General features: G+C 37.3%; 1 protein-coding gene and 1 non-coding gene across 2 annotated transcripts in view; both read left to right on the plus strand.

Annotated features, from left to right (window-relative positions):
• The window catches only part of ROBO2 (roundabout guidance receptor 2), a 615,454-nt gene that overhangs the window by 50,138 nt on the left and 537,576 nt on the right, over positions 1 to 27,740 (plus strand). Inside the window, exon 2 of the mRNA XM_030939677.1 lies at positions 8,280 to 8,606. Coding sequence (XP_030795537.1) covers positions 8,280 to 8,606 — 327 coding nt within the window. The remainder of the gene's footprint in view (positions 1 to 8,279; positions 8,607 to 27,740) is intronic.
• On the plus strand, positions 820 to 924 carry LOC115892091. The gene has a single exon (XR_004051981.1). It is a non-coding gene; the product is annotated as a U6 spliceosomal RNA (small nuclear RNA).

Here is a 27,740-nt window from a genome sequence, read left to right on the forward strand (position 1 = left end):
AGTATTTACTTTGTAACTCGCGAAATGAAATCAACAAATATTCTAGGGGCATTTTCCTCTTTTGTTATATTATGTGATTGAAATCTCTTCCTGAAAACAAATGTTCTCTGGCACTCACTGTAAATGAGCAGTTACTGACTAAAGAAAACTAAACTATATTCATGAATTGTAATTTATACTTCACATTCAAAAATTTGAAGTGCTAGTATACCACTCAACTTTTTAAAATATCAAATATTTTATCAAAAATCATTACAAAATCATTGTTTGAGAGTCTCTGAGAAGCAGAAATAATCTATTATGCAAATTAAGCTGCTTAGAACATTATTCACAGATGCGTGTGCATCTGCCTGGCTCACTTGATGACGCTGTGGAACGCTACATCTAACCAGGTCTAAGGGCGTGATCTTCCGGTGAGCATGGAAAAGATGCAGCGTCTTGGAATCTTTCACTGGTAATTTCTGATGCACCGTGTTCACTATGGAAACTAAGAATCTGGTGGCTGGGTCAGGTGGCTCATGCCTGTAATCCCAGCACTTCTGGAGGCCGAAGCAGGAGGCTCGCTTGAGACCAGGAGTTCGAGACCAGCCTGGCCAATATGGCGAAAACACATCTCTACTAATAACACAAAAAATTAGCCAGGTGTGGTGGTGCGTGCCTGTAGTCCCAGCTGCACGGGAGTCTGAGGCAGGAGAATCGCTTCAACCTGGGAGGCGGAGTTTGCAGTGAGCCAAGATCCTGTCACCACCCTCCAGCCTGAGCGACAGAGCAAGTCTCTGTCAAAAAAAAAAAAAATCTGTATTTTAAATAAATATCTTAGTGCTCACTTTGGCAACACATATACCAAAATTGGAGCAATACAGAGAAGATTAGCATGCCCTGGGCCAGGATGACATGCAAATTCATGAAGCATTAGAAAAAAAAAAATGCCTGATGATTCTGATGCAGGCAGTCAGAATCAGGCTTTGAAAAACAAGGAAAATGTTTTGTTTTTTTTTAAATTAATTAATTAATTAATTTATTTTTATTTTTATTATACTTTAAGTTCTAGGGTACATGTGCATAATGTGCAGGTTTGTTACATATGTATACTTATGCCATGTTGGTGTGCTGCACCCATCAACTCGTCAGCACCCATCAATTCATCATTTATATCATGTATAACTCCCCAGTGCAATCCCTCCCTCCTCCCCCCTCCCCATGATAGGCCCCAGTGTGTCATGTTCCCCTTCCCGAGTCCAAGTGATCTCATTGTTCAGTTCCCACCTATAAGTGAGAACATGCGGTGTTTGGTTTTCTGTTCTTGTGATAGTTTGCTAAGAATGATGGTTTCCAGCTGCATCCATGTTCCTACAAAGGACGCAAACTCATCCTTTTTTATGGCTGCATAGTATTCCATGGTGTATATGTGCCACATTTTCTTAATCCAGTCTGTCACAGATGGACATTTGGGTTGATTCCAAGTCTTTGCTATTGTGAATAGTGCCGCAATAAACATACGTGTGCATGTGTCTTTGTAGTAGAATAATTTATAATCCTTTGGGTATATACCCAGTAGTGGGATGGCTGGGTCATATGGTACATCTAGTTCTAGATCCTTGAGGAATCGCCATACTGTTTTCCATAATGGTTGAACTAGTTTACAATCCCACCAACAGTGTAAAAGTGTTCCTATTTCTCCACATCCTCTCCAACACCTGTTGTTTCCTGACTTCTTAATGATTGCCATTCTAACTGGTGTGAGATAGTATCTCATTGTGGTTTTGATTTGCATTTCTCTGATGGTCAGTGATGATGAGCATTTTTTCATGTGTCTGTTGGCTGTGTGAATGTCTTCTTTTGAGAAATGTCTGTTCATATCCTTTGCCCACTTTTTGATGGGGTTGTTTGTTTTGGAAAATGTTTTCTGCTGAAATTATGACTAGCAACGTTCATGTGATGCATTTTATTGAAATCAGCTTTGGCCGGGTGCGGTGGCTCATACCTGTAATCTCAGCACTTTGGGAGGCCGAGGCAGGTGAATCACAAGGTCAGGAGTTCGAGACCAGCCTGGCCAACATGGTGAAACCCCGTCTCTACTAAAAATACAAAAAAATTAGCTGGGCGTGGTGCTGGGCACCTGTAATCCCAGCTACTTAGGAGACTGAGGCAGGAGAATCGCTTGAACCTGGGAGGTGGAGGTTGCAGTGAGCCAAGATTGCGCCACTGCACTCCAGCCCAGGTGACAGTGCGAAACTGCCTGAAAAAAAAGAAAAAAAAAAAAAGAAATCAGCTTTAAAAGAGGGCTTTGGAATTAGCCTAGGTGCCATGCCCATTCTTTACTTGGTCCTCCATTCGTTTCTAAAGAAGCCTGGCACATTTTGGATTAAAGGTCATGAGTTCTAATTCTGCTTCTCCTATCTATTCAATTATGGACAATTTACATGACAATTTCACAACTTATTTTCTTGGACAGTAAAAATAAACATTTGGATGTTCATCTTTAGGACCTCTGACCAATTTTAATTATCTTTATCATTATAAAAGAAAGAGGGAATATATATATATATATATATGTATCTATATATACACACACGTATATATACATTTACACAGAGAGAGATAATTGAATAAATTATTTTAATTAAAACTTGACTGATTGCCCAATTAATAATTGAGATACAAAAAGATGCTAGACATGATGCCAGCCACAAGCGAAATTAGAATTGTAGATAGTTATTTGCATACATCGCTTAGCATATCTGTTCAAATAGGAGTCTTGAATAATTTCTCATTGTATGGGCAATATTAACATTGCTGTCAAGCTAATTTTCATTTGAAATCTGTAGAAGAGATATTTATACATTTATAAATTTATTTTTAAAATAAATTTAAATTAAAAATGAACTTTGTAATGGAAAATGATAATCAGGTACTTTTGAGCAGGGTGGGCAAAAACCTTAGTAAATATTTTAAGCTTCACAGGCTATATACGTTTTCTTTGTTACCTCTTCCTCCTCCTCATCCCCCTTCTCTTCCCTCTCCTCCTCCTCTTCTTTTAAAAGCATTGTTAGCTCAGAGCCACACAAAAACTGGTGTGCGCAGTGCTTATCAAACGGTATTGTGCATACAAATACCTGATGAAGAGAGGGGAATCTTGGTAAAATGCAGATTCAGATCTGAGATATGCGGGTTGGGGCCTGAGATCCTCAATTTCTAATGTGCCTTCGGATCATGCTTCTGTTGCTAGTCGAGGGGCTCACACTTTAGATTCCCGAAATGTTGAGGTTGCCCTGCTTCGTGGCACTTCATGTGACAAACAACCCCCACGCCCCCTTACTGTTCTGTTCTCAGTCCCCAGTGAGTTTTGCTGACAACTCAGCTTTGTTTTTTGACCAAATAATGGAGTTGTTTTAGCCAATAACACAGAATACCCAGTAGTTTGGTGCTCCTTGGTAATCTTAAAGGCCCACCCTCTTTGGGAATGTGATGAAAGTTACACCCCCCCGCCCCACACCACCACTGCTGCCTCGCCTTTACACAATATTACTCCGCCCACCCCACACCACCACTGCTGCCTCCCCTTTACACAATATCACTCTTTTCCACACAGTTTGAAAGAATCCAAAGACTTATGCATTGAGTCCATCTTAAAGACCACTGCTATTGTTATGTAATGTCTGAATTTAAGAAAGCTCAGAATGAGTCCCCATATTTTTAATAACATCGTAAAACTTAGATTGTAGCTGTATTTTTGCATATCTATGTCTGTCTTTCTAATCTATTTTTCTCTCTGTCTCTCTAATCTACCTATCTGGCTGGCAAGACTGTTACAGTTCACTTTTTGTCCTAATGATCTATTGCAGGCCTGATGATTTCATTATAACCTAAAATTATAAATGAAGAAAATAACGTTAACTGTTGTTAGGAGTGAGGACAAATTGTTACACACCTTTTATTAAACTTGTTCACAGTGCTCTTTTATCTATCAATTTTTAAAAATTGCTTGAGATATAATTCATATTCCACAAAATTCACCCAAAGTATACAATATAATAATCTTTATTACATTCACAGAGTAATGCAACCATCACCACAATTAGTTTTAGAATATGTTCATCATCCCTAAAGAAATCCCACCCCCTCTGGCAGCACCTTCCCAGGCCGCCCTCATTCCCCACTTCCATACCCCAGCCCTAGCCAAGCATTAATCTGCATTTTACGTCCATGGACTTCCTACTGTGGACATTTCATATGAATGGAATTGTACAATATATGGTCCATTGCAACTAGCTTCTTTCACTTATTTTTTCAAAGTTCATCTATGTTGCAGCATGTATTATTAACACTTCATGTTTAAGGCTGAATAATATTCCATTATGTGGATATGGCACATTTTATTTATCCATTCATCATGGACATTTATTTTGTTGATTCATTCTTTGTTATCTATTCAGTTGGTAGACATTTGGGTTGTTTCTACTTTTTTGGCTATTGTGAATAATATTGCTATGAATATTCATGAGTGAGTTTTGTGTGGATGTATGGTTTCATTTTGGGGTGATACATATCTAGGAGTGAAATTGCTGGGTTATATGGTAACTACATGTTTGACATTTTGAGGAACTTCCAGATTGTTTTCTAAAGTGACTGTACGATTTAAATTCACACCAGCAATGGATGAGGTTTTCAGTTTTTCCACACCCTTGACAATACTTGTTATTTTACATTGCTTTGATTATATACATCCTAGTGGGTGTGAAATGTATTTCATTGTAGTTTTGTTTTGCATTTATCTAATAGCTAATGATGCTGAATATCTCTTTATGTGGTTGTCGCTATTTGTCTAACTTCTTTGTCAAATTTGTCTAACTACTTATTCTAATCCTTTGCCTATATTAAAATTTGATGATTTATATTTTTATTGAGCTATGAGTTCTTTATATGTTCTAGATATAAATCCATTGTTAGGTATATGATTTGCATATTTTTTTCTGATTCTCTGGGTAGTATTCTTTCAAGCACAAGTATTAAAAAATTTTATAACGTCCAGTTTATCTCTTTTTTTCTTCTGTTGCTTGTGCTTTTGTTATCATATCCAAGAAGCCATCACCTAACTCAAAATCATGAGTTATATAATCCCAGCTACTCGGGAAGCTGAGGCAGGAGAATCGCTTGAACCAAGGAAGTAGAAGTTGCAGTGAGCTGAGATAGTGCCACCGCAATCCAGCCTGAGTGACAAGAGTAAAATTCCATCCAAAAAAAAAAAAAAAAAAGGAGAAAAGAAAAGAAATAGGAAGAGAAGGATCTGTTGATATTTTTCATTTATATGGTGTCAATTACCATTATTCTTGCAAATGTTCTACCAGCTGCTCCAAGTAAATAAAAAGGAGACGCCTCTCTAATTTCTTGTAATCATTTCATAGTTTTACTTTTTATATTTAGGTTGAAGATGTTCTTTGATGTTTTTATTAAAGTAGGAGTAAAATTACTAGATGAGTATCCTGACATGACAGTACTATAATCTCTAGGTAACATAGTTTACATATATTGTAATGATAAATGAGTAACATTCTTTGTGTGCTCATTGGACATATTGGATTTTAAATGTTATTGCAAATAGCTTAACTATTTTGTCACTTTTTCTTTTATAAATCAATTATTTTATATTTTATTTAATAAGTATTAGTGTATTTCAGGTCTTATTCAGCCCTTATCCAGGCCTACTGCCTAATAAGTTAGGGAACAAGTTGATATAGTAAATAGCACCCTAGTAGCATGGATGATTTACTTGCTTACTTTTAATAGTAGAACAGTTTTTGCAGTAGGGAGAATGTAGGTCACCGTGCATAGGGAGATTAAAGGAGAACAAAGAGGCTATCTAAACAGATGATTGTAACCTACTATCATCTTGTTACATGAAAAGTGACATAAAACTCTTGATATATTTTAGGATCAGAGTCTATGGCTATGTATCCAGACATTTACATTGAGAATATGTTTCTGATTTGTAAGCTACTTATATTCAGCCACTCATATTTAAAAACTTCGGGGTCTTTCTTGATTATGAATTTAAAAATTCCTTGTTACTTTTATATTCTTTAAATTCCTCATTGCTTTAAGACCCGGTACTCATGCTCTATAACCTTTATTATTGTGATGTATACTGTAATTACCTATCTAGATGCTTTGGATCTTTTCAGTTTTTTAAAAAATTTCTGACCTGTGGACCATAAATTACTCTTTTGCTTTAGATATCTAACACTTGTAATGTATACATTCTTTTTTGGTCTAATGTGATTAAAAAAAATAGTCAGCAACCTTTGATAGTTAATCCTCTTCAAATAAAAAAGTTCATTTGATTGAATTAAATTCCCTTGAATACATTAAAATATGTATTTTCAATTAATATTGAGTGTGAACTGAGGTAACATTGAGAAGTAAATATTACTCCTATCATCTATTGAAGAGAAATGTGCTCATGTTAGGTGATTGGTTGGAAAGTCTTATATAAGAGCACACTTTTAAGAAGTGCTTATCTATATAATCATTATGTCCCCATATATGGTGATTCCTCTCAGTGTCTCCTTTTTACTTACTTGGAGCAGCTGGTAGAACATTTGCATGAATAATGGTAATTGACACCATATAAATGAAAAATATCAACAGATCCTTCTCTTCCTATTTCTTTTCTTTTCTCCTTTTTTTTTTTTTTTTTTGGATGGAATTTTACTCTTGTCACTCAGGCTGGATTGCGGTGGCACTATCTCAGCTCACTGCAACTTCTACTTCCTTGGTTCAAGCGATTCTCCTGCCTCAGCTTCCCGAGTAGCTGGGATTATAGGCGTCCACCACCATGCCCGGCTAAGTTTTTACATTTTTAGTAGAGATGAGGTTTCGCCATGTTGGGCAGGCTGTTCTCAAACTCCTGACGTCAGGTGATCTATCCGCCTTGGCTGCCCAAAATACTGGGATTGCAGGTGTGAGCCACCGTGCCCGGCCTCTCTTCTGATTTCTTACACCCCTTACAGCCCCACTTGTATTGCATTCACAGGGAAGTCATTGTTACAGTCTCTCTTTCTTTGTACTGTGTATGGTGATATACCAAATTCTGTCAAGCATTTCGATATGGTGTATTTTTCCTTCTTCTTTTCTACCTAAACCATCATTTCCCAAGGTCAGGTTCTTTTTATTTTTCTCTTGAACTATTTAAGTAAATTGCAACTGTCTTCATGTCTCCATTGCTATCCCTTATTGATAATGCAGACTAAAAATATCTTTCAATTATACAGATAGTCATGTCACTGCTCCCTTAAAAATCTGGGAGCCCTGTAAAATAACATCCCACTCTCCTGAGCATGGTACAAAGCCCGTGGTCTCAGGCTCCAAGGCTGCCTCAAACCTTTTCCTGCCGTATCAGCTTCCTTCCTGATTATGAAACGTACCATGCACATAACTCTCATTTCTTTGTCTTTTTGCTGATGGTATCTCTTGACATGATGCTTTTTTCTTTTAGTTGTCATTTTTCATTCTTTACAGCTCCATCTAAATATAATTTTTGGGGGGAAAGAGATCTCTTATTATGCTTGATTTAGGGTTAACTTTTAAATTTTTTTTCTTTCTGCCTATAGTGCGTTTCTTATATACCTCTATGCAGCATATTACATTTTAACATACAGATTTATACTTAACATACAGATTTATACATACAGATTTATACTCTTCAGTCAAACACACCTGAGTTCAAAAGCCTGCCTCTACTGCTTGCTTCATCTACATTTCTGGGCAACTGACCTCATTTACTAAGCTTTTGCCTCATCTGTGAAATGCAGATAATATTTGTACATAATTTGCAGGTCTCTTTTTGCGTTAGTCTGATAACACATTGGCAGCACATTAAATGATATCTATGTGTGTCTTCTAGGTGCTTCCTTACGTGACTTTCTTCCTCAGTATATAACAAGCAATCTGAGGATGGGAAATTAGTGTTACTCATCTTAGTACCCATGCTGATCCCAGAAGAACAAGAAAGTCTCTTGTCCTCTTTTACTTCTGCTTGTCATGATTCATGGAACACATTAAACCTAAGTCCTTTGAGTTAACATATTAATTTATTGGTAAATGGCCGCATTCTACAAAGGAGTTGAGATGACTTATGAGATGCATACACAAAACGAAACATAAAATACGATTCAATTGAATAATTGAAGAGTTTAATTTCACCATCAGGAACCTCAGTGAAACGGAAGGTTGAGATAAGGAAATGTTAAAGCTTGCCTTTATTCTGTCCTGTTTTGCAGGATCGCGTCTTCGCCAGGAAGACTTTCCCCCACGGATTGTGGAGCACCCTTCTGATGTCATCGTCTCGAAGGGAGAGCCCACGACTCTCAACTGTAAGGCGGAGGGCCGGCCAACGCCCACCATTGAGTGGTACAAGGATGGGGAGCGAGTGGAGACTGACAAGGACGATCCCCGGTCCCATAGGATGCTTCTGCCCAGCGGATCCTTGTTCTTCTTGCGCATCGTGCATGGGCGCAGAAGTAAACCTGATGAAGGAAGCTACGTTTGTGTTGCAAGGAACTACCTTGGTGAAGCAGTGAGTCGAAATGCATCTCTGGAAGTGGCATGTAAGTGAACATAGTGAACCTCATATGCACATTTACTTTTATTTATTTCAAGTAAGTTTCGATGTGTTCCCATAGACGCTAAAACCTAAAGAATCTATCATCACATTGCATGATTTTCCTTAGTCTTCTTCAGAGGAGTCTGGTCAAGAGAGTATCAAGCCAGGGTGTTGTAGTCAATTTGTTTATGTGAAATCAAGACGGCCAATATGTTATTATAAGAAAACACAGAGGCAATGAAGCTGTTCATACTTAAGATTTGAATTGTTAATGAAAGACATAATCAGGTATTACAGTTGGCTCTGTTAAAATGAAAAGTTGATGTGTAGCATGATACCAAATACAAGGCATACGTTCAATATCGCACCTATGTCTGTCATCAATTTATGTATAAGTAATTATTGATAAACACACCCTGCCACACACATATAAATATATACATTAACTTCGAAATCCAACTTTTATCAGCAACATTAAAAAGAACCTATTCTTTTATTCTGTAGATTATACCTACTCTTCCAATTCAGGAATTATTACGTTAGGTGTGGCGAGGAGAATACCCCAACAATAGCAGCAATTATACTTTATTTACTTACTCAACGCTCATCGGAGAGGAGATCTGCCGTCTGCGCGAACAGAATGTTCATGTATGGGAGGGTTTCTCACTTCTACTCAATCTTGGTAATCAAAATAGCTAAGGACTTGCCTTACTGTTGGTGTTTTTATATATTTATTATTTCCTCATCAAATAGCGCAAATAGCAGTGGTAAATCAAGATGTCAATGTTTTCCATCGGTTTAAACACTGACTCCGTAACTTCATGGATGATTTTCTAGACAAAATTAAAAATAGGATAGTGTTTTTTTTTCCTAATTTGTAACTGAGGGTTTGGGTTTATAATGTAAACAATACCATAAAAGTTTGACATTATCTGTTTTGAGGAAAGATTTTATCTAGAATAAATTGTGTATAAGATGCCAACAATTTCTGTAATCCCAGCACTTTGGAAGGCCGAGGCGGGTGGATCACGAGGTCAGGAGATCGAGACCATCCTGGCTAACACGGTGAAACCCCGTCTCTACTAAAAATACAAAAAATGAGCCCGGCGTGGTGGCGGCGCCTGTGGTCCCAGCTCCTCGGGAGGCATGAGGCAGGAGAATGGCGGGAACCCGGGGGGCGGAGCTTGCAGGGAGCCAAGATGGCGCCGCTCACTCCAGCCTGGGCCACAGAGCGAGACTCCATCTCAAAAAAAAAAAAAAAAGGGCAACAATTATGCCTTAAAATCTTTGCACTCTTCAGCTTCCTTGTTGTCATGTACATCTTCAAAGATAACAGAATTGGGAGATTTCAGGATGCTAGAGTCTTATGTATATAGCTATTTATATTTTCTCCTAAATCATAGCTCATGGACTCATGTCTTTCTTTTGGTAAACAAAATTGTACTTTTCTTTTTTTTGAGACAGAGTCTCCCGCTGTCACCCAGGCTGGAGTGCAATGGCGTGACCTCGGCTCACTGCAACCTCTGCCTCGCGGGCTTAAGCAATTCTTCTGTTTCAGCCTCCCAAGTAGCTGGGATCACAGGCACCGCGCCCAGCTAATTTTTGTGTTTTTAGTAGAGACAGGGTTTCACTGTGCTACCCAGGCTGGTCTTGAACTCCTGACCTCAGGTGATCCACTCGCCTACAATTTCTTACATAACTATTCCAATGACGTTTTTCATTCTCAGCCATCTACTTCTGATTTATAGTTTCTGCTAAGAAACCTGGAACCCACAAGTTCTGGAAATGTTTAACTCCAATAGGAAAATACTAGGAGAATCCTAAGACCCATATTTTTTATTTTTTGTGAAGTGCCTTGAGATACGAGCATTAGAACTTTAGCTAACAGTGGGATTTTGTACTGGCCACTAAATAGTTTTATTTTTATAAAATAATACTTCAAAAAGCCCTTAAATTAAATGCAGTTTAATGAAATTTGAAACACACACACACAAATTCAAGAATGCAAATATACATACCTGTTCCATTTTTATTTTGAAATATCTAATTTTGGAAACTTTTCAAACATGTTGAAATACTTTAATACTAAATTTTATTGATTTTTACTTCAACAGACCCTTTTATGGTGAATATGATTGGCATTATTCTCCCATTTTCAAGATAAAGAAAATGATGCCCCAAAAGTTTAGGTGACCAAGATTCAGACAATAAATTAATGGGTTTGCTAGACCAGAACCTGAATCTTCTAATTTTTATTTTTAGGGAATTATGTCGTATTTGAAGAAACACTCTAAATGACATCTGTTCTTTTTTAAATACATAAAAATTAAGAAATTTTAATTTTTCAGAATTTAAAAAATTTTATCTACTCAGCAGCAAATAACCTGTTTAAATCCTTAACCAAATTTTACTTTTCAAAATTAAAGTATATAAAATTAACCAGTCATTTTATTGTTTCATCTAAAAGAATTGCTTTCTTTTCTAATTGCATCATTAATAATGAATCAAACTGTTTTAATGGGAATATTTTAAACCATGATTTGTGTGTGTGTGTAATGTGACAGTAATATTTTTTTATTTTGAGATAAGTGAGCTTTAAGAAATGCTTGAATTACTCATGACCTAGAGAGGAAAACAAGAAGGCTTGCAAATTGGATTAGGTAGTGAATAAAATTCCCTTTTCTAATGCCATGTCAGTAGTTCATTCCATTTGAGGCATCACAAGGTCAAATAATATTCGTTTATATGTTGCTCATCTCTTTCCATTAGCTCATCAGTCTTCTATCTTTCCTTACGTATTTCATAAAACATATTAATATGGAAATTTGGGTCAAAGCATTGTGATTTTTCAGTACCTATTGGTAACTAATGTGTATTTTTATAAAATGACAGAGGAACAGCTGTAGAGGAACAACTCCAGATTATGTTAAATTGGCCTTCATATTTTAGAAAACTCAACATAAATACTCATTGTGGTACATTCACTTAGTTTATTAATGGAAGGTGGATATCCACTGACAGAGGTGTTAAGGAATAGCAATGAAGACACATTCCAATGTGTTCTCAAAGAGCTCACATTCTAGTTGGGATGACAAACATGTAAATAAAGAGTTACTAAACAAAATAGACAAACAATAAAGCCTTTATAAAGACATGTAAAAAATACTATGCAAATCCGGAGGGAAGATATGTAATTCTTTCTAGATAAGTAAGTTTAAGAAATGATTCTAAGAGGATACATTATTTTAGCTGTGATTTAAGGTCATGTAAGAATGTCCCAGGTGGAAATTGAAGTGAAAGACCATCCTGGTAGAAAGAATGGAAGCTTAAATGAACACTGCGTATTTGGAGAACTGCCAGGTGTCTGGATATGAGGTTGGGGGCAGAGTAAATTGGAAAGGTAGGCATGTGCTGAATCAAAATCTAAGCTATTTTGTTATGAGAATAGAGAATCTTTGAAAGAGAATTGAAGATTGCATTAAAGGTATGATGATTGAAGTCAGAGAGGCGTTAAGTACTGTCAAATAATTCAGAAAAGAGTTGATGCTAGATTCTGACCTGAACATAGCATTGAAGATTGAAAGGAGGAAACAGTGGGAAACATATTTAGGAATTATAAACTCTGTGACATTATGATCATTTTGGAGAAGTAGGGGATGATTACTAGATTTGTTTTGTTTTGTTTTTTGGCTGAATGACTGGCTATATGGTGCTACCATCCATAGAGGTGGAGGGTAGGTAAGGGAGAGCTAATTCTAGGGAACAGAACAGTATGGTAAACTTTAGCTGTATTGTTTGACATACCAATGAAACAGTAAGCTTAAAATATCTCAAGTTTCATTAAAGAAACAGCTTCTGGAGTTGAGGGGAGAGGTCTTTCCGAGATAGGTGTGGAAGCCACGAAAATATATAGAAGTGGATGTGATTGCCAGGCAGCCTGTGTTCAGGGTGCAGTTAATAAGAGCTGAGTCCAATCTCAATGCTCAGAACAGCAATATTTACTGGTGGTCAAGGCAAGAAATGCTCATGCAAAAGGATCAGGCTCAGTAAAAGTATCAGAGTGATAGAATATAGGCAGTGAAGTGGCAAGAATAACCAAGGAATACTTTAAAAAATACTGAAAGTGTGGCCGCCGTGTGATGGTTCACACCTGTAATTCCAGCACTTTGGGAGGCTGAGGTGGGTGGATCACTTGAGGCCAGGAGTTTGAGACCAGCCTGGCCAACATGGTGAAACCCCGACTCTACTAAAAATACAAAACTTAGCCAGGTGTGGTGGCGGGTGCCTGTAATCCCAAGTACTCAGGAGGCTGAGGCGGGAGGATTGCTTGAACCTGGGAGGCAGAGGTGGCAGTGAGCTGGGATTGTACCACTTCTCTCCAGACTGGGTGAGAGAGCAAGACTCTATCTCAAGCAAACAAGCAAACAAACAAACAAACCGACCACAAGAGTACTAAAAGTGGTTGACACAATGCAAATCCCAAATGCTGGTCAAATAAACAGTACCTGTGGGCTCTAGTGATGGGGACAGAGCACAACAGCTGAAGAGTGAGTAGTGGTGGAATGGAAGTAGCACATGCTGCCAGTTCTCTCCTAGAATGTAGTTCTGAATGGAGCATGGAGAATTAGAGCAGGGTACCTCAACCTCTGCATTACTGACATTTGGGATCAAAATTTATTAAGTGTGTGTGTTTGGGGTGGGGGGTGGGTCATGCTCTAGATTGTAAGATATTTAGACACATCTCTGGCGTTTGTTCACGAGATGCCAGTGGGATCCTCCCTAACCCTGTTGAGACAAACAGTGTGTCTCCAGATATTGGAAATATTCCCCAGGAGAGAAAGTCAGTTGAGAACCACTGACCTAGATGTACCTAAGTAGTCAAGAGTGTATTGATATGTAGGACATAAACATGTGACAACTTTTATTGTAAAATGATTATTGATAAAAAATACGGATTTTAAAAAAATATTTTTGCTTCACATTAGTTGTCATTTTTAATTTCGAAAATGTTGGATTCTACTATGATATGAAATGTGGAATTTTATTGATAACCATCTGTCTTGACTGGTTTTTTGGAAGTCAGCCAGTTCTTTACCATATTGTATTCATTTTGATGTTTGTTTGTTTTCCTTTAATACATGCTTCAGCTTTATGTTCTGGAACAATACAGCAGAGGGAAAAAAATTCAGGACCAATCATTGCAATGGAATCACCTCAAATTTGCTTTTATTTTTTTCTTAGTTTGCAAAAAAAAAAAAAAAAAAAGCTATCCAGAAAGTGTTTTATGAGTCACTTGACCTCAAGAATAATCTCTAGGCAAAAATTGTTTTTTAAATAGTTATATAACGATTGTAGAGTTGATAAGAAAGAGGCCTGGTACTCAAAAAGGGAATACGTAGTTTTCCAATGGGACCACCAAGACAGCCATGGTGTAGCTGGTGCAGATAAAGTTTCAGTTCTGAATGCTTGTGCTCCCTGTTTACCGAGCAGAAGGAGCACAGGGGGTCCTCACAGAGATTGTAGCTGCCTGTGATCAGCCTGAGTCAGTGGCAGCCTCTAGAGATGGCAGCTGTAGCCCCAGGTGGCAAATATATGACAGCAGCTTGATCTATCGACCAGGGTAAGAGGGGGTTCTGGCCTAAATGAAAATTCATGAAAAATTGATGAAGTCCCCAGATTATTTTTTCCGTTTCCTTTTCTCAGCACTGTGCCAGTGCAGAGAGTGGAGATTAAATGAGGTGCTGAACACTTTAGTGGCAAGGAGGTTGTGGTTCAAAGGTCAGGGGTCACATAGAAACCGATCTTTTTTTTTTCTTTTTTCTTACTGCTAAAGCAAAACACAGCAAACTTTTCAGATTAGCTGCGATTTACCTTTGCTTTGATAAATAAAATGACTACATGCTCAAAAGTTGGCTTTTGATGCAGTTACAAGAGAACAGATGTGATTCATAATTCAAACGTGGAACTGGAAATAGGTTGAATTCCATGACTTTAGGATGTTTTTTTTCTTTTGCTTTCTTTTATTTTTTGTCTTCTGTATCAAGGCTCATGCTGTATGAAAGTCATTTAGAGAAGAAAAAGGTCTTGCATTATTTATAGGTCACGGGTTGCAAGAATAGCAAAGCTGTGGAACACTGTACAAACATGATGCTCCTATTTGCTTTAAATCAAAAATTAAATTGATGGTTTATCTGTATGAAGAAGAGAGGTTACAGAAATAGACTGACTTTAGTATGAGAGGACACATGTGGCATTAAAAATGAAGACAATGTAAATAGCTTCCTCATATCCTCAAGTTAATAAATATGTAAATTTTTGTTTTTTATTTTATTTTGGCTGTCAATGAATCTTATCGAGGCAAAATACTTTTATACATCATAAAGACACAAGAAAAATTAAATTGCAAAAAGACCAAGCCATAGAGAGCTTTTCAAAAAAATGCTTAATTGAGATATATTTAACATACCATATCATTTACTCTTTTAATATATACAAATCAGTGTTTTTGGCATATTCACAGGGTTGTGTAATGAACACTGTAATCAAATTTAGAACATTTTCATCAATCCTACAATAAACTCTATACCCATTAGCACTCAGTTCCCATTCCTACACCCTCTCACCCCAGCCCTAAGTAAAAGCTAATCTAATTTCTATAGCTATACATTTTCCTATTCTGGACAATTCGTATGTTGGAATGATACAATATATTGTCTTGTGTGACAATAATAGCATCTTTTCCTTAGCATTAATGTTTTCAAGGATCGTGTTTATTGTCGCATGTATCAGTACTTTATTTTTTATTATTGCTGAATAATATTTCATGTTATCAACATACCACTTTTTATTTTATCCATTCATCGTATGATAGACATTTATGTTACTCCCACTTTTTATCTACTATGAACAATGCTGCTATGGAAATTTTTGTACACATTTTTGTGTGCACATATGGTTTCGTTTGGGTATTGTCTTAAGTTTATGCCTAAGAGTAGGACTGTCGAGTTATATGGTAACTCTGTTTAACTTTTTGAGGAATTTATATGTAATTATTATTAAGTGTAGATTCAATGATATTTATTGGTGCATTGAAGTAACTGTATCCAACTCCCCTCTCAGTATGAAACACAGTCATAAAACATTTCTAGTGTTTAATAAATATTATTGTATGGCTGTTATGTTAGATTTTCTGTGTCATATTTCCATAATTTCAGGTAAGATTCAACTATTTAAAAATATAGAACAATTAACCATATGGAAACAGCGGATGGCCACAAAGTTCCTAATAAATTCTTGTGTAACTTCTACTAGACTGTTTTCACTTTGCTCCCAATTAAGTTGGAAAATCTTGCTATTTGAATCTTCACTTCATTTTCTGTTCTGTTTGTGTTTGTTCTGAAACTGGCAATTTGTTTTCTCAGAAGCTGACATTACCTTTCCTGAGAATAACTGACAGTACTTTTCTCATTATCAGGTTACTTTCTCTTACAAATATACTGAGGTTTTTTCTTTTACTTGTCAGGTTCAGACTAGGAAATTAGTGAGTGATTATACTAGAAGTCTAAGAGTGGGAAAACAAAGAACTATTATTCTGTATCCTTCTTAAAACAAATAAGCATACAAACAGACCTATCAACTTAAATTCAAACTCCATGGCAGTGAAGTGGACTAGAACTAATATTTACAGGTGTGGACCAAAAAGAATATAGGAGCAACTTTTGTTGTTATTGTAATTTTCTCCATTTGCATTTCTACAAATGTCAGGTGAGAGTTCAGATATTTTTGGTGGTAATGGTGGGTGGTAGGGGAGGATACTTAACTGAAAAATGCTCCCTAGCTCAAAGTACTTCACCGAATAATGTGAGTGTGTTATTTGGGCTGTTTGGTGAGTGTGCCTTTTAATTTTGTCATACTCCATCAAATACTTTCAAGTGCAGTCTCTCCTTTGATCTTCACAAATGAAGGTGTGAAATTGCTACCCTTGGGGAACATGTTTGAATTTGTGATCTGTTTAAGTATGTACAATGCTGTATTTTGATACGAAGTTTCTGTCTGTTGATTGAATTAACTGTATTCAGACCCTCTCTCTCAAGTCTCAAGTTGCCATTCACTGACAATTAGCCTGAATTAACTCTGACTCCAGGGAAAGCATATAAACGAAGTGAAGTCATCGTGTCCTCTACTTTTCAAAAGTTTATTCCTATAAACAGTATCATTCTGAGTATGATGCTGAGGTCTTCAGTCATATAGATCCTATCCGTCAAATGAAAAGGAAACATATTCATAGTGATACGACGAGTTAAGGAGACAATATGTTGAGATCCGCTCTGGTTTTCAACCCCAGAAACCCTCTTTATATAAAGTTAAGAAAAATAATTTAGGGTTTTGAATTTATTTCTTGCTATAATTTTTTTTTTTTTTTTTTTTTTTTTTTTTTTTTTTTTTTTGAGATGGAGTCTCGCTCAGTCACCCAGACTGGAGTGCAGTGGTACGATCTCAGTTTACTGCAGCCTCTGCCTACCAGGTTCGAGCGATTCTTCTACCACAGTCTCCCAAGTAGCTGAGACTACAGGCAGGTGCCACCACACCTGGCTAATTTTTGTATCTTTAATAGAGGTGGGATTTTGCCATGTTGCCCAGGCTGGTCTTGAACTCTTGGCCTCAAGCAATCCTCCCGCATTGGCCTCCCAAAGTGCTGGGATTACAGGTGTGAGCCACCGCGCCCGGCCTCTTACTACAAATTTTTAATTTATTAAATTTCAACTGGTGTGTAGATGCAAGTTGATTTTACGGAAAATGTATGTAGGTTGACATTATGCTTAGGAATTACAATTTCGTGCAGTAGCTGATACGCTTTTCTCCCAGAATTTGTGTTTTGGCAGAATAGATTGCCAATTTCCCCTCTTTAGATTGTATTTGTTTCTGATAATTATAATGTGCATCTTTTAATTCTGAAACACCCTCAACAAGGTTTCTATAATTACTTAAGGCAAGTTACACTTGTTTTAAGCATGAGTCAGTATATATGATAAAGTCTTTACAGGAGTATAGAAGTAAAAACAATAGGTGAAGTTTTGTTTAACTCTGAACGTTTTTTCTTTATAGATGTTTCTGACAGTCTATGATTTAACTGCTGAGGGATGAGGTTCGATAGTATTAAGATATTCTCTCCACTATATACCATTAGAATTGGTTTTTCCTCTCAGGAGATTTTCAAAGGCAATTCTCAACCACCCATTTCTGAATTAAAAATACTTATACATTTTTGTCAATTAGACATTCATCCACCTTTTGTCAATGTCTCCCAAGAAATACTGTATGAAAGCATTACTGAGCCCCAGGTTGGGATGGTTCTGTAAGCTATTTAAGGTTTTCTAGCACAGTCCTCCTTTGTCTACTAAGACATTAGTAGTATAATATCTCTGGATGTCTTAGTCTGTTCAAGCTACTACAAGAAAATACCATAAATTGGGTAGCTTTTCATGAAAATAAATTTATTTCTCTTCGTTCCAGAGCCTATAAGCCTGAGCTGAGAGAGCCAGCATTGTTGGGTTTTGTGAGGCCCCACCTCCTGGTTCATAGATTGTATCCTCACAAGGTGAAAAGGCACTAATCCCATTTAGAAGAGCGCTGCCTCATGACCTAATCATCTTCCAAAGGGTCCACCTTCAATGACATCACCATGAGGGATAATATTTCAACATGCGAATTTTGGGGGATAGAAATATTCTGACCACAGCTCTGGCCCTTGGTGAGGCAAGGGTTGTAAGAGAGGCAGGTGTTTGGATGCAGTGACAGACAGGGCCTGGAAATTGAGCTTAAATTAACGCCCAAGTAGAGAAAAGGCTCTTCTTTGTCACCTATATTGGCAGCCCTACACATTAGTCAGTTCCTCATCTGAGGAGTTAACCAGCTGAGAATTAAAAATAATTTTTAAAAACCAACAAAAATAGTACCAACAAGAAATATTACAAATCATATGGTATAGCATCTATTTGCGTAGCATTTACACAGTATTAGGTATTATAAGTGATCAAAAGATGATTTAATATATACAGGAAGATGTGCACAGCTATATGCAAATACTATGTCATTTTATAAAATGGACTTGAGCATTCAGTGGTCTTGGTATCTGCAGGGGTCTTGGGACCAGTCTTCTCTGGACACCAAGGGACGAATGTACCTCTTTCTGAGAGTCAGGCCATTTGCTAGTTATGCAAGTATAAAGGCAATCATCACATTTTTTGTGTGATTATCTAACATTTAAGTCTGAACCAAGATTTTGGAATAAACATCAGAGTATCTATATATGGAAATAAAATGTAACTATTTTTTCCATGATATGAGGTGTATTTGATAGAAACTATTTTATATAAATTTGTCTGCCTCATTTTCTTCCTTCTTGCTTTCTTAGCTTATTCAAACTGAACAAGTACATTATACATTATACATATATGTATATATGTGTGTGCATATAAACATACATATATTTTTTTCTTAACATGAGGTATATTTGATATAAATCATTTTATATAAGTTCACCTGCCTCTTTTTCCTTCTTCTTGCTTTCTTATTTATGTTGAATGAGTATATTATACATATATGTGTGTATCTATGTTTATATATATACATAGATACACACATGCATACATATATATATTTGTATATATGATATGATATTAGAGATGTGATCCCACTCACTGTGTTGCCAAGGCTGGTCTGGAACTCCTGGCCTTGTGTGATCCTCCTACCGTGGCCTCACAAAGTGCTAGGATTACAGGTATGCGCTATCAGGGCCAGAGGATATTTTCTCTTAAATCAGTTTTTAAACGTCTTTATTGGGTTTCCTAATCGTTAAGATTAAAATGGGGTTCAAGAGCACCTCAGTGGTGCTGGGCTGTAGATGAGGAGTCTGAGTCGCCTCGCCAGGTGACGGTGGACATTCTACCGTAGTGATGTAGGTGGGGCCTTCAGACGGGGCAGACTGCAGGAGTGAGGAGGGGCCACAAGGTGCTTCTAGGTGAATCTGAATGAAAGATGGACTTAGAAAACTGGAAGGAAGTGTAAAAGCAAAACCCTGAGGTTGTGCTTGGCCGGATTTCAAGCGCAAATAATACATTAGCTTAACTGGGGAGTGGATGTAGGATAGTAGAGGGGGATAATTTAAATAGCTAGTAGAAATTAGTAACGACTAAACGAATTGACGAGCTTTCATGTTATCCTAGAACCCAAGGGAGCCCCATCTGACGTGGGCTTGTTATTTGGAAGTGAGGTTTGTGAAAGGAGACATGATCAACACAGTGTGGGGTGGACGGGAGCCTACGAGTGTGGAGGGAGGAGATCTACTATACATAGTTCAGGTATAGTAGGATGAGGGTTAAGTGGATTAATTAAGTTGAGAATAGGAAAAGAGATAAAATGTTAAAAAAATGTGGATAGGAATATTAAAAAATGAATCTGTAGTTCAAGGGAAGATTTAAATTTCGTTTGCTAGAGTTTTGTACAGTACCTGCTACTGATCGGTCCTCACCTAGGTGTTACAGATACTGAGAACAAGCTTTGTTCAATGGGTATAGAGTTTCAGTTGGCACGATGAAAACATTCTAGAGATCTGTCGCGCAACAGTGTGAATATACGTAACGCTACTGACCCGTACACTTAAAAATGACTAAGACGGTGTATTTTATGTTATGTGGTTTTTTTTTTGCCACAACTAAAACATGAAAATATTAACAAAACAAATCAACCACCACCACAACAAAAACCAAGGCATGGCTCTTGCCATCAAAGAACATTCGATAGGATGGCCTCGAATGCAGTAAGTGTGAGAGTGAGGGAGGAGGAACTGCTGTGCTGTGAAATACAGAGGAGAAGAAGGCCAACTCTGCAAGAGAATGGGGAACAGGTGAAATGATTTCGCTAGGGAGAAAATAATTAATAATAATCTCTGGTGCTTGCTAAGGGCCAGGCTTATTTCTGTGTTTCACACTTACGGCTTATTCAATTCTCAAAACAACTCTAAAATTTGGGTACTATTATTTTCTCTCTCTTGTATTTGAGGTACACAGAAAGGAGGGTTGGGATTCGAACTCTGGCAGCCTGGCTCTCAAGCCTGCTTTCTTAATTACTATGCTAAGCATCCTCATTGATTTACCTGAACAAGCAAACAAAATCATTTGACACTTAAAAGGGTCATTAGCATTTTCTTAGGTATTTTACCCAGAAGCAGTTATTCATTTGTATGAATATAGTGATGACCGCTGGAATAGGTGAAGTCAAAGAGCAGCATTTTGGCGCTACAATTCTGTGATTCATGGGATATTACGGAAAGAAACAACAGGAAGAGGAATCTTTTCTATTTTTTTATTTAGTTACATATTGACATTTGAGAGCTCATTAGTTTATTCAAGTAATTTGATTTTCTCTCTACAGTTCCTAGTTGTCAAATATTAGTATCAAGAAAATCCATCACTTTCAGTTCTTATTGACATGTTTGCAGGCCAAAGCAGCTCGGAGATAAAGAATCCAATTTATAAGACAAGTCATCTATCATTTAATATCCAAAGATAACTTGACTAAGTTTTATAGAAAAAGAAATATGATAATAGCAATGATATCTTACTACTTTAGGATGATTTCTGGAGTTTTTTGAGTCAACATATTTATATGCATTATTTCATTGCTATATGTATTTGTAGACATTTGCTGACTTCAATAGTTTCTAAGTTCAATACATAGTATCATTAACATTGGTCTATTTGACTTTCAAATTACTGTTATATATATATATATATATATATGAATCAAACGAGGAAGTACAGCCTTTTCAACCAATGATGCTGGTGGAATTAAATATCCGTAGACAAAAATAAAAGAACCTTGACTTAAACCTTACAAATTATGCAAAAATTAATCTGAAATGGATCATACAGTTAAATGTAAGGCATAAGACTATATATATAAAAATATATAAATGTAAATATAAGTATATATACACACACATATACATATATATATAGAGAGAGAGAGAGAGGGTCTCACTCTGTCACTCAGGCTGGAGTGCAGTGGTGTGATCGCAGCTCACTGCAGCCTTGACTTCCCAGACTCAAGTGATCCTTCTGCCTCAGCCTTCCCAGTAGCTCTTACTGCAGGCATGCGTCACTAAGCCCAGCCAATTTTTGTACTTTTCGTGGAGATGGGGTTGTGCCCTCTTGCCCAGGCTGGTCTCAAACTTCTGAGCTCAAGCTGTCCAACTGCCTTGGTCTCCCACAGTGCTGGAACTACAGGTGTGAGCCATTGCGCCTGACTTAAAACTATAAAATGTTTAAAAAATAACGAAGGAGAAAATCCTTTGTGTCTAGAATTTGGTGAAGAGTAAAACATTAACCAAAAGATAAAATTAATAAATTTGACTTTATTAAAATTAAAACTTTAATTCTCTTAAAGATCTTGTTTATGGAAAAAAAAGACAAGCTACATACAGGGAGAACCACATATCTGAAAAAAGCGTATCTAGAATTTATAAAGATATATCAAAATTCAACATTAAATAAAACTAATAATCAAGCTGATGTCTTTTTTATTTTAAAATAAGTATACACAGGAAGTATGTCTAGTACTAGAGATACTAGTAGTATCTCTCTTAGTTCCCGTGAATCTATACTTATTACCAAATAAAATGTTAAAATTACTTGTCAAGCTATCTTAAGTAGACATTAATAATATACATAAAAATGAATTTGAAACTGAATAGTTCTTTGGAAAGCTTTTGAATGTTTTTTCTTAAAAGTTGATGAATTCATATTTTTAAGTGTCCATGTTCTGTTAAGAATCTTACTCAAATTCATATTTACTGTTTTAAATTTATAAATTTAACTTGTGATACATTCTATATACAGTTTCATGAATTTATCTTCATATCTTTGATTTTTGTTCCATCATGGTTTTTTAGTTTAAGGATAGATTTTATTTCACTTTCTTTGTTAGGGGAAGGGAAAGAAACGAGGGGAATGGTTATTCATGGGAGTTTGGCAAGAATGCCCAAATCATGAATAGAGTGCATTATGTAGCTGGCACGAGGTCCCTACTTAGGTTAATAAAGAGATGCAGTTGATCTTGATTTGTTGCTGCTAAAATTATGCATGGATTATTGTTAATATTTGTACGTACCTGTTTAAGTTCACCATTACAACTGAAATGTCACTAAAGGAGAAAGATTGGCCGGGCGCGGTGGCTCCCGCCTGTAATCCCAGCACTTTGGGAGGCCGAGGTGGACGGGTCCCCTGAGCCAGGCGTTCAGGACCAGCCTGGGCAGCACGGTCGAACCCATCTCTACAAAACAATACGGTAATTAGCCGGGTCCTGCAGCGCCCGCTGGCGGGGAGGAGCCCGGGAGGCGGAGGTTGCCAGGAGCCGAGGTCGCGGCGCCACCGCTTTCCAGCCTCGGTGACAGAGCGAGACTCGGTCTCCGCAAAAAAGGAGAAAGCTCAAGGATTTTTTTGGTGGGGGCGGGAGGGCCGGAGTCTCGCCTTGTGGTCCAGGCTGGAGTGAGGTGGTGCGACCTCGGCTCCCTGCAGCCTCCACCTCCCAGACTCAAGCGCTGCTCCGGCCTCAGCCTCGGGAGAAGCTGGGACCGCAGGCGCCGCCACACGCCCGGCTGGTGTTTGTGTTTTTAGTAGAGACGGGGTTTCGCCAGGTGAGCCAGGCTGGTCTCGAACTCCTGATGTCGGCTGGCCCGCCCGCCTCGGCCTCCCGAAGTGCTGGGATTCCAGACGTGAGCCACCGCGCCCTGCCGAGAAAGATCAAGGATTTAAGACTGTCACAAGAAGGAAAAGCTGAAGGAATCGGAGTTATTGATCCAGGAGCATTAAAGACATCAGTAGATCCTATCGCTACTACCCAGCACATTAAGAACTATTATGCCAAAGAGAGAATACATTTATTCTATCTAACCTTAAGAGAGAGAAGGATCAGTGGATAAAAGCTGCAGCTTTTGCCTCAGTGGACCGTACGGTGATTATGTCATATGTGTGTTTTTTTTTTTTTTCCTGGGATCTTAAAGAACTGTGGGCAAGCCAAAACAGCAACGTGTTGTGGTCAGAAATAAAACTAAAAAGTTGCATAAAATATGTTTTGCTTTAGCTTTGCTTACATTTTTCCTCAAAGGAAAACTGAATCTCCAGGATAATGAAACACGGTAACAAGACAGTTCTGACGCACTTTCAGTTGCAACATAATTCTCTGCACTTTAATGTACACAAGGAATTCGATGACGTAGAAATAATTTTCTTAAATTAAGCGTTATCACACTGTTTTGAAAAGTCCTTGAAAAAATCCCATTTGTGCATATATCTTACACATCTTATTTCAAAATCCATTGAGATTGTAAGCAATTAAATCAATTGCATTTTGTAGGCCAACCCCTCATTTATAACATGTAATTCCCCAGGACCCGCGTGTCCAGATTCAAGAACAGCTTGATAGAAAGACTGATTTATTTTTATTTTCTTCCTGGGTCTGCTTTGAATATTCTTAAAAGAAGGAGGAAAATGCTGTTTAATATTCATATAGGATTTTCTAATAAAAGCAGCTTCTCTCCAAAACCTGTTGAGAAGGACTACCTATAAAGGGATCAACTTGTGAAATCCTTCCTAAGTGTTTATTTGGTTCTTGGGGATTGATGGATAAGCTGATGGAGTCTAATCTTCAAATGTGTGTGTCATTAACAGAGATGTAAGAATCTCGATTTGCGTTGTCTTTTCCTTTGCTGACACATTATAAGGAAAAGCTTTACTAATGAAGTACCCAATGGTCATAACCCATTATATGCTGGAATCTCTCTTTCTATCAGATGACATGCAAATGAACTGTTCTATTTCTGTGGAGAAAGAGAGACAAGGAGTGGTCTAGTTAATCATACTTGAGGACTGCCAAGTTGTCTTCTGGGAAATAGTCTCATGATTCATTCTTATTTAAGGGTCCTCACCCTATGCATAAGAAAATCTCCCATTCATTCCATTTGGGTTGGACGTTAATTATAGGGGCATTAATGGACACTTCCTCGTAAGAAATGAATGTAGGATTAAATCAGAAAATAATAAGGCAACCTTTAGATGAATCAGGTCACGATAGAACTATATACGGAAGCTGGCAGGTTGGAGGAACTTTAGAGGTCATCAGTCCCTTTGTTGTTTAGATCTAGAAACTGAGTCCTGGAGAAGTGAAATGACTTAACTGAAGTCCCAGCTGATGAGAGGCGGGCGTGAGATGACAAAGTAGCCTCTTGCATCAGGCAGCGATGTAGAGAAAAGATAGTTCTGGGAATTTAAGAGACCATGTTCTGACCATTTTCTCCTATTAACTACTCCTGTGATTTTGGGCAAACCTTTTACCTTCTCTGGGTCTGTTTTCTTAAATTTGAGGTGAGACTGGACTAAGCATTTGCCCTCTGGAAAAGGGGAAATCTACGCAAGCTCCTGGAGGAGATGAGTGTGTGATTTTATTCCAACTAAGTTCACTGGAAAAGAGATTTGTTCTGCAATTTGACTAAATTACTTTACTTACGTGTGTGGTATTTTTATATTTTATTAAAGTACTAAAACTAATGTTTGTTATTAGTTTATTAGTTTTTATTAGTTTATTAGTTTATTAAATGATCTAACGTATCATTTATATTTTGTTTTCAAAATTGAAGACACCAGCCTTGGATATCATATAAATTTAGTAGCACTTTTAAACTAACCTTTTCCCTAAGCAATGAAAAGACTTTTTTCTTATTCTGGCAAATATTTTATTTTATTTTTATAGCATTTCTTTATGTGTCCTATAGTTGACAACAAGTAATTGATAATATTGCTGGTAAAATGAGGCATTTCCTTAATCTTACATGTCTTGAGAAATTAGCTGTTCATGTATCCATGTCTACACAGTCCTCGTTCATCTTGTGACCATGTAATTAAGTCATTTTTCTTTTCCAATCAGCCATTCAGGTGTAAGGCAAATGGTTTTTTGAAAGATTATGCACACCTTGTAGAACAGTACTTCTGGTCCCTTTGGGTTTAAAGTATACAAGTATAGATTCCTAGTATATCAACTCTATTATTTTGTGTCTTTAAAAGAGAATTTTTTTAAAAAAAAGCAAAGAAGTTTTTTTTTTTTTACTCATATATTTGACTTACACCTTGTATATAAAATGTTTTGTTAGGTAAAATGTATTTTATTTATTTACAAAAATATTTTCCCCCAAATAGCATAATTTTACAAGTAGCGGTCATATGTTAGACCAACATCACATTCGTCCTTTTTTTTTTGAGACGGAGTCTCGCTCTGTGGCCCAGGCTGGAGTGAGCGGCGCCATCTTGGCTCCCTGCAAGCCCCGCCCCCCGGGTTCCCGCCATTCTCCTGCCTCCGCCTCCCGAGGAGCTGGGACCACAGGGGCCGCCACCACGCCCGGCTAGTTTTTTTGTATTTTTAGTAGAGACGGGGTTTCACCGTGTTAGCCAGGATGGTCTCCATCTCCTGACCTCGTGATCCGCCCGCCTCGGCCTCCCAAAGTGCTGGGATTACAGGCGTGAGTCACCGCGCCCGACCTCGTCCTCTTTTTGAACCCATGTTATCTGAACTACTGTAAAGATCTTTTTCCTGTGAGTGTTTTTCTTTTATTTACTTATTTTTTAAAAAATGTTATTTATTGTGTGTTGTTATATTATTTTCCTGGTTATATGTAATATCTTTCCATCTTAGATATGTTGGAAACTACAGAAAAGTTTTTTAAAATTACCGACAGAAATAAGTACCACTTCTTCCATTGTGTTTTAATTTCATTTCTGTCAACTGTATGACTTGAATAGAAAATCTGTGAAATGAATTTAGTTTTAGTACTTTAATAAAATATAAAAATACGATACATGTAAGTAAAGTAATTTAGTCAAATTGCAGAACTTTTATTTTTCAAAGAATATTCAGGAAGCTTAAATAATAGCTTGTACATGTACTCAGAAAATAGGAGTCATCTAAATTGCAAACCTGTTTAATAAGTTCTTCCATATATAAGCATTGTGTCATCTTCGAAGTTTTCATATATTTGGCATAGTGCTGAATATTTTATAACATCTCTGTAAAATAAGTTAAACTATTCTTCTGCCACAAAAAATTGTTTTTCAGCTTTCTAAGTGTTGTGATATCTTTGTGAGTATTAGCCCTTTCTCTATAAACTGAGTAACAAATACAGCAAGCCTCACATTTTACATGGTAAAGATAAGCAGAGTCATCATTACTCCATGAACTAACCAGACTTTTACGGTGCCTTTAGAAATGTACATCTGTGGTTTTGCTTTTGGGAGTTTAAAGGTAGTTCATTCTGCATTTAAAGATACTGTTTATTTCAATACATAGATGCGTTTGAAACTGGAAAGAAAATTTAGCGTACTTTTGTATTCGTTTGTAATATCAGTCCAAGAAAAAACATGGTTTATCTTCTCCAACTAGTCTTTCTTTACCTATCCCAGTGTCCTCAGTTGGAGTGACCTTTGGAGTGGCTGGTGTCTTGAGTGATGTCGTTAATGAGATCTAGCGACATCATGACCCTGACCCCTTCATGGCCCTGACTCCTCTCATCCATCTTCTTAACCCCACAAGGCTGCAAGTCAGTGTGTAGAATCAGGATTAAACAAGTGTGAATAAACAAGTTCAAGAGTTTTCTGTCAGGGCTGCCAGTGCATGGCGTGGCAAAGTAAGACATAGAGAACGTGCCACCTAAAACGCTCTTTGTGCACCTCCACGAATCCTGTTGGAGAAATCGCTACTGTTTGTGGTCAGTGTCGTGCGTCTAATCTCCTCAGTTCGCTCCATTCCTGGACAGCGATGGCAGTCGGCCTTTATAATCACATAGCTGTTGGCACATTCAATGAAAGCATGGCTGATCTATCACTTCCCCAGTGTCACACATTACTAAAGCTTTTATCTCATTAACTGTGATTAATGTTTGTATGGCATGGGCTTGTCATGTAACTGTTCACATTCAGCGGTGTGAATCCCTTAGTTTACTTGATGACTGAAGGGCATTTCTCGTTTCAGAAGAGAACTTTATCTTAGGGGCCAAGAAGCCGTATTTTCAAGCCACCATTGGCTTGAGAACTGT

The sequence above is a fragment of the Rhinopithecus roxellana genome, chromosome 1 (assembly GCF_007565055.1).
Source record: "Rhinopithecus roxellana isolate Shanxi Qingling chromosome 1, ASM756505v1, whole genome shotgun sequence".
Classification (NCBI taxonomy): domain Eukaryota; kingdom Metazoa; phylum Chordata; class Mammalia; order Primates; family Cercopithecidae; genus Rhinopithecus; species Rhinopithecus roxellana.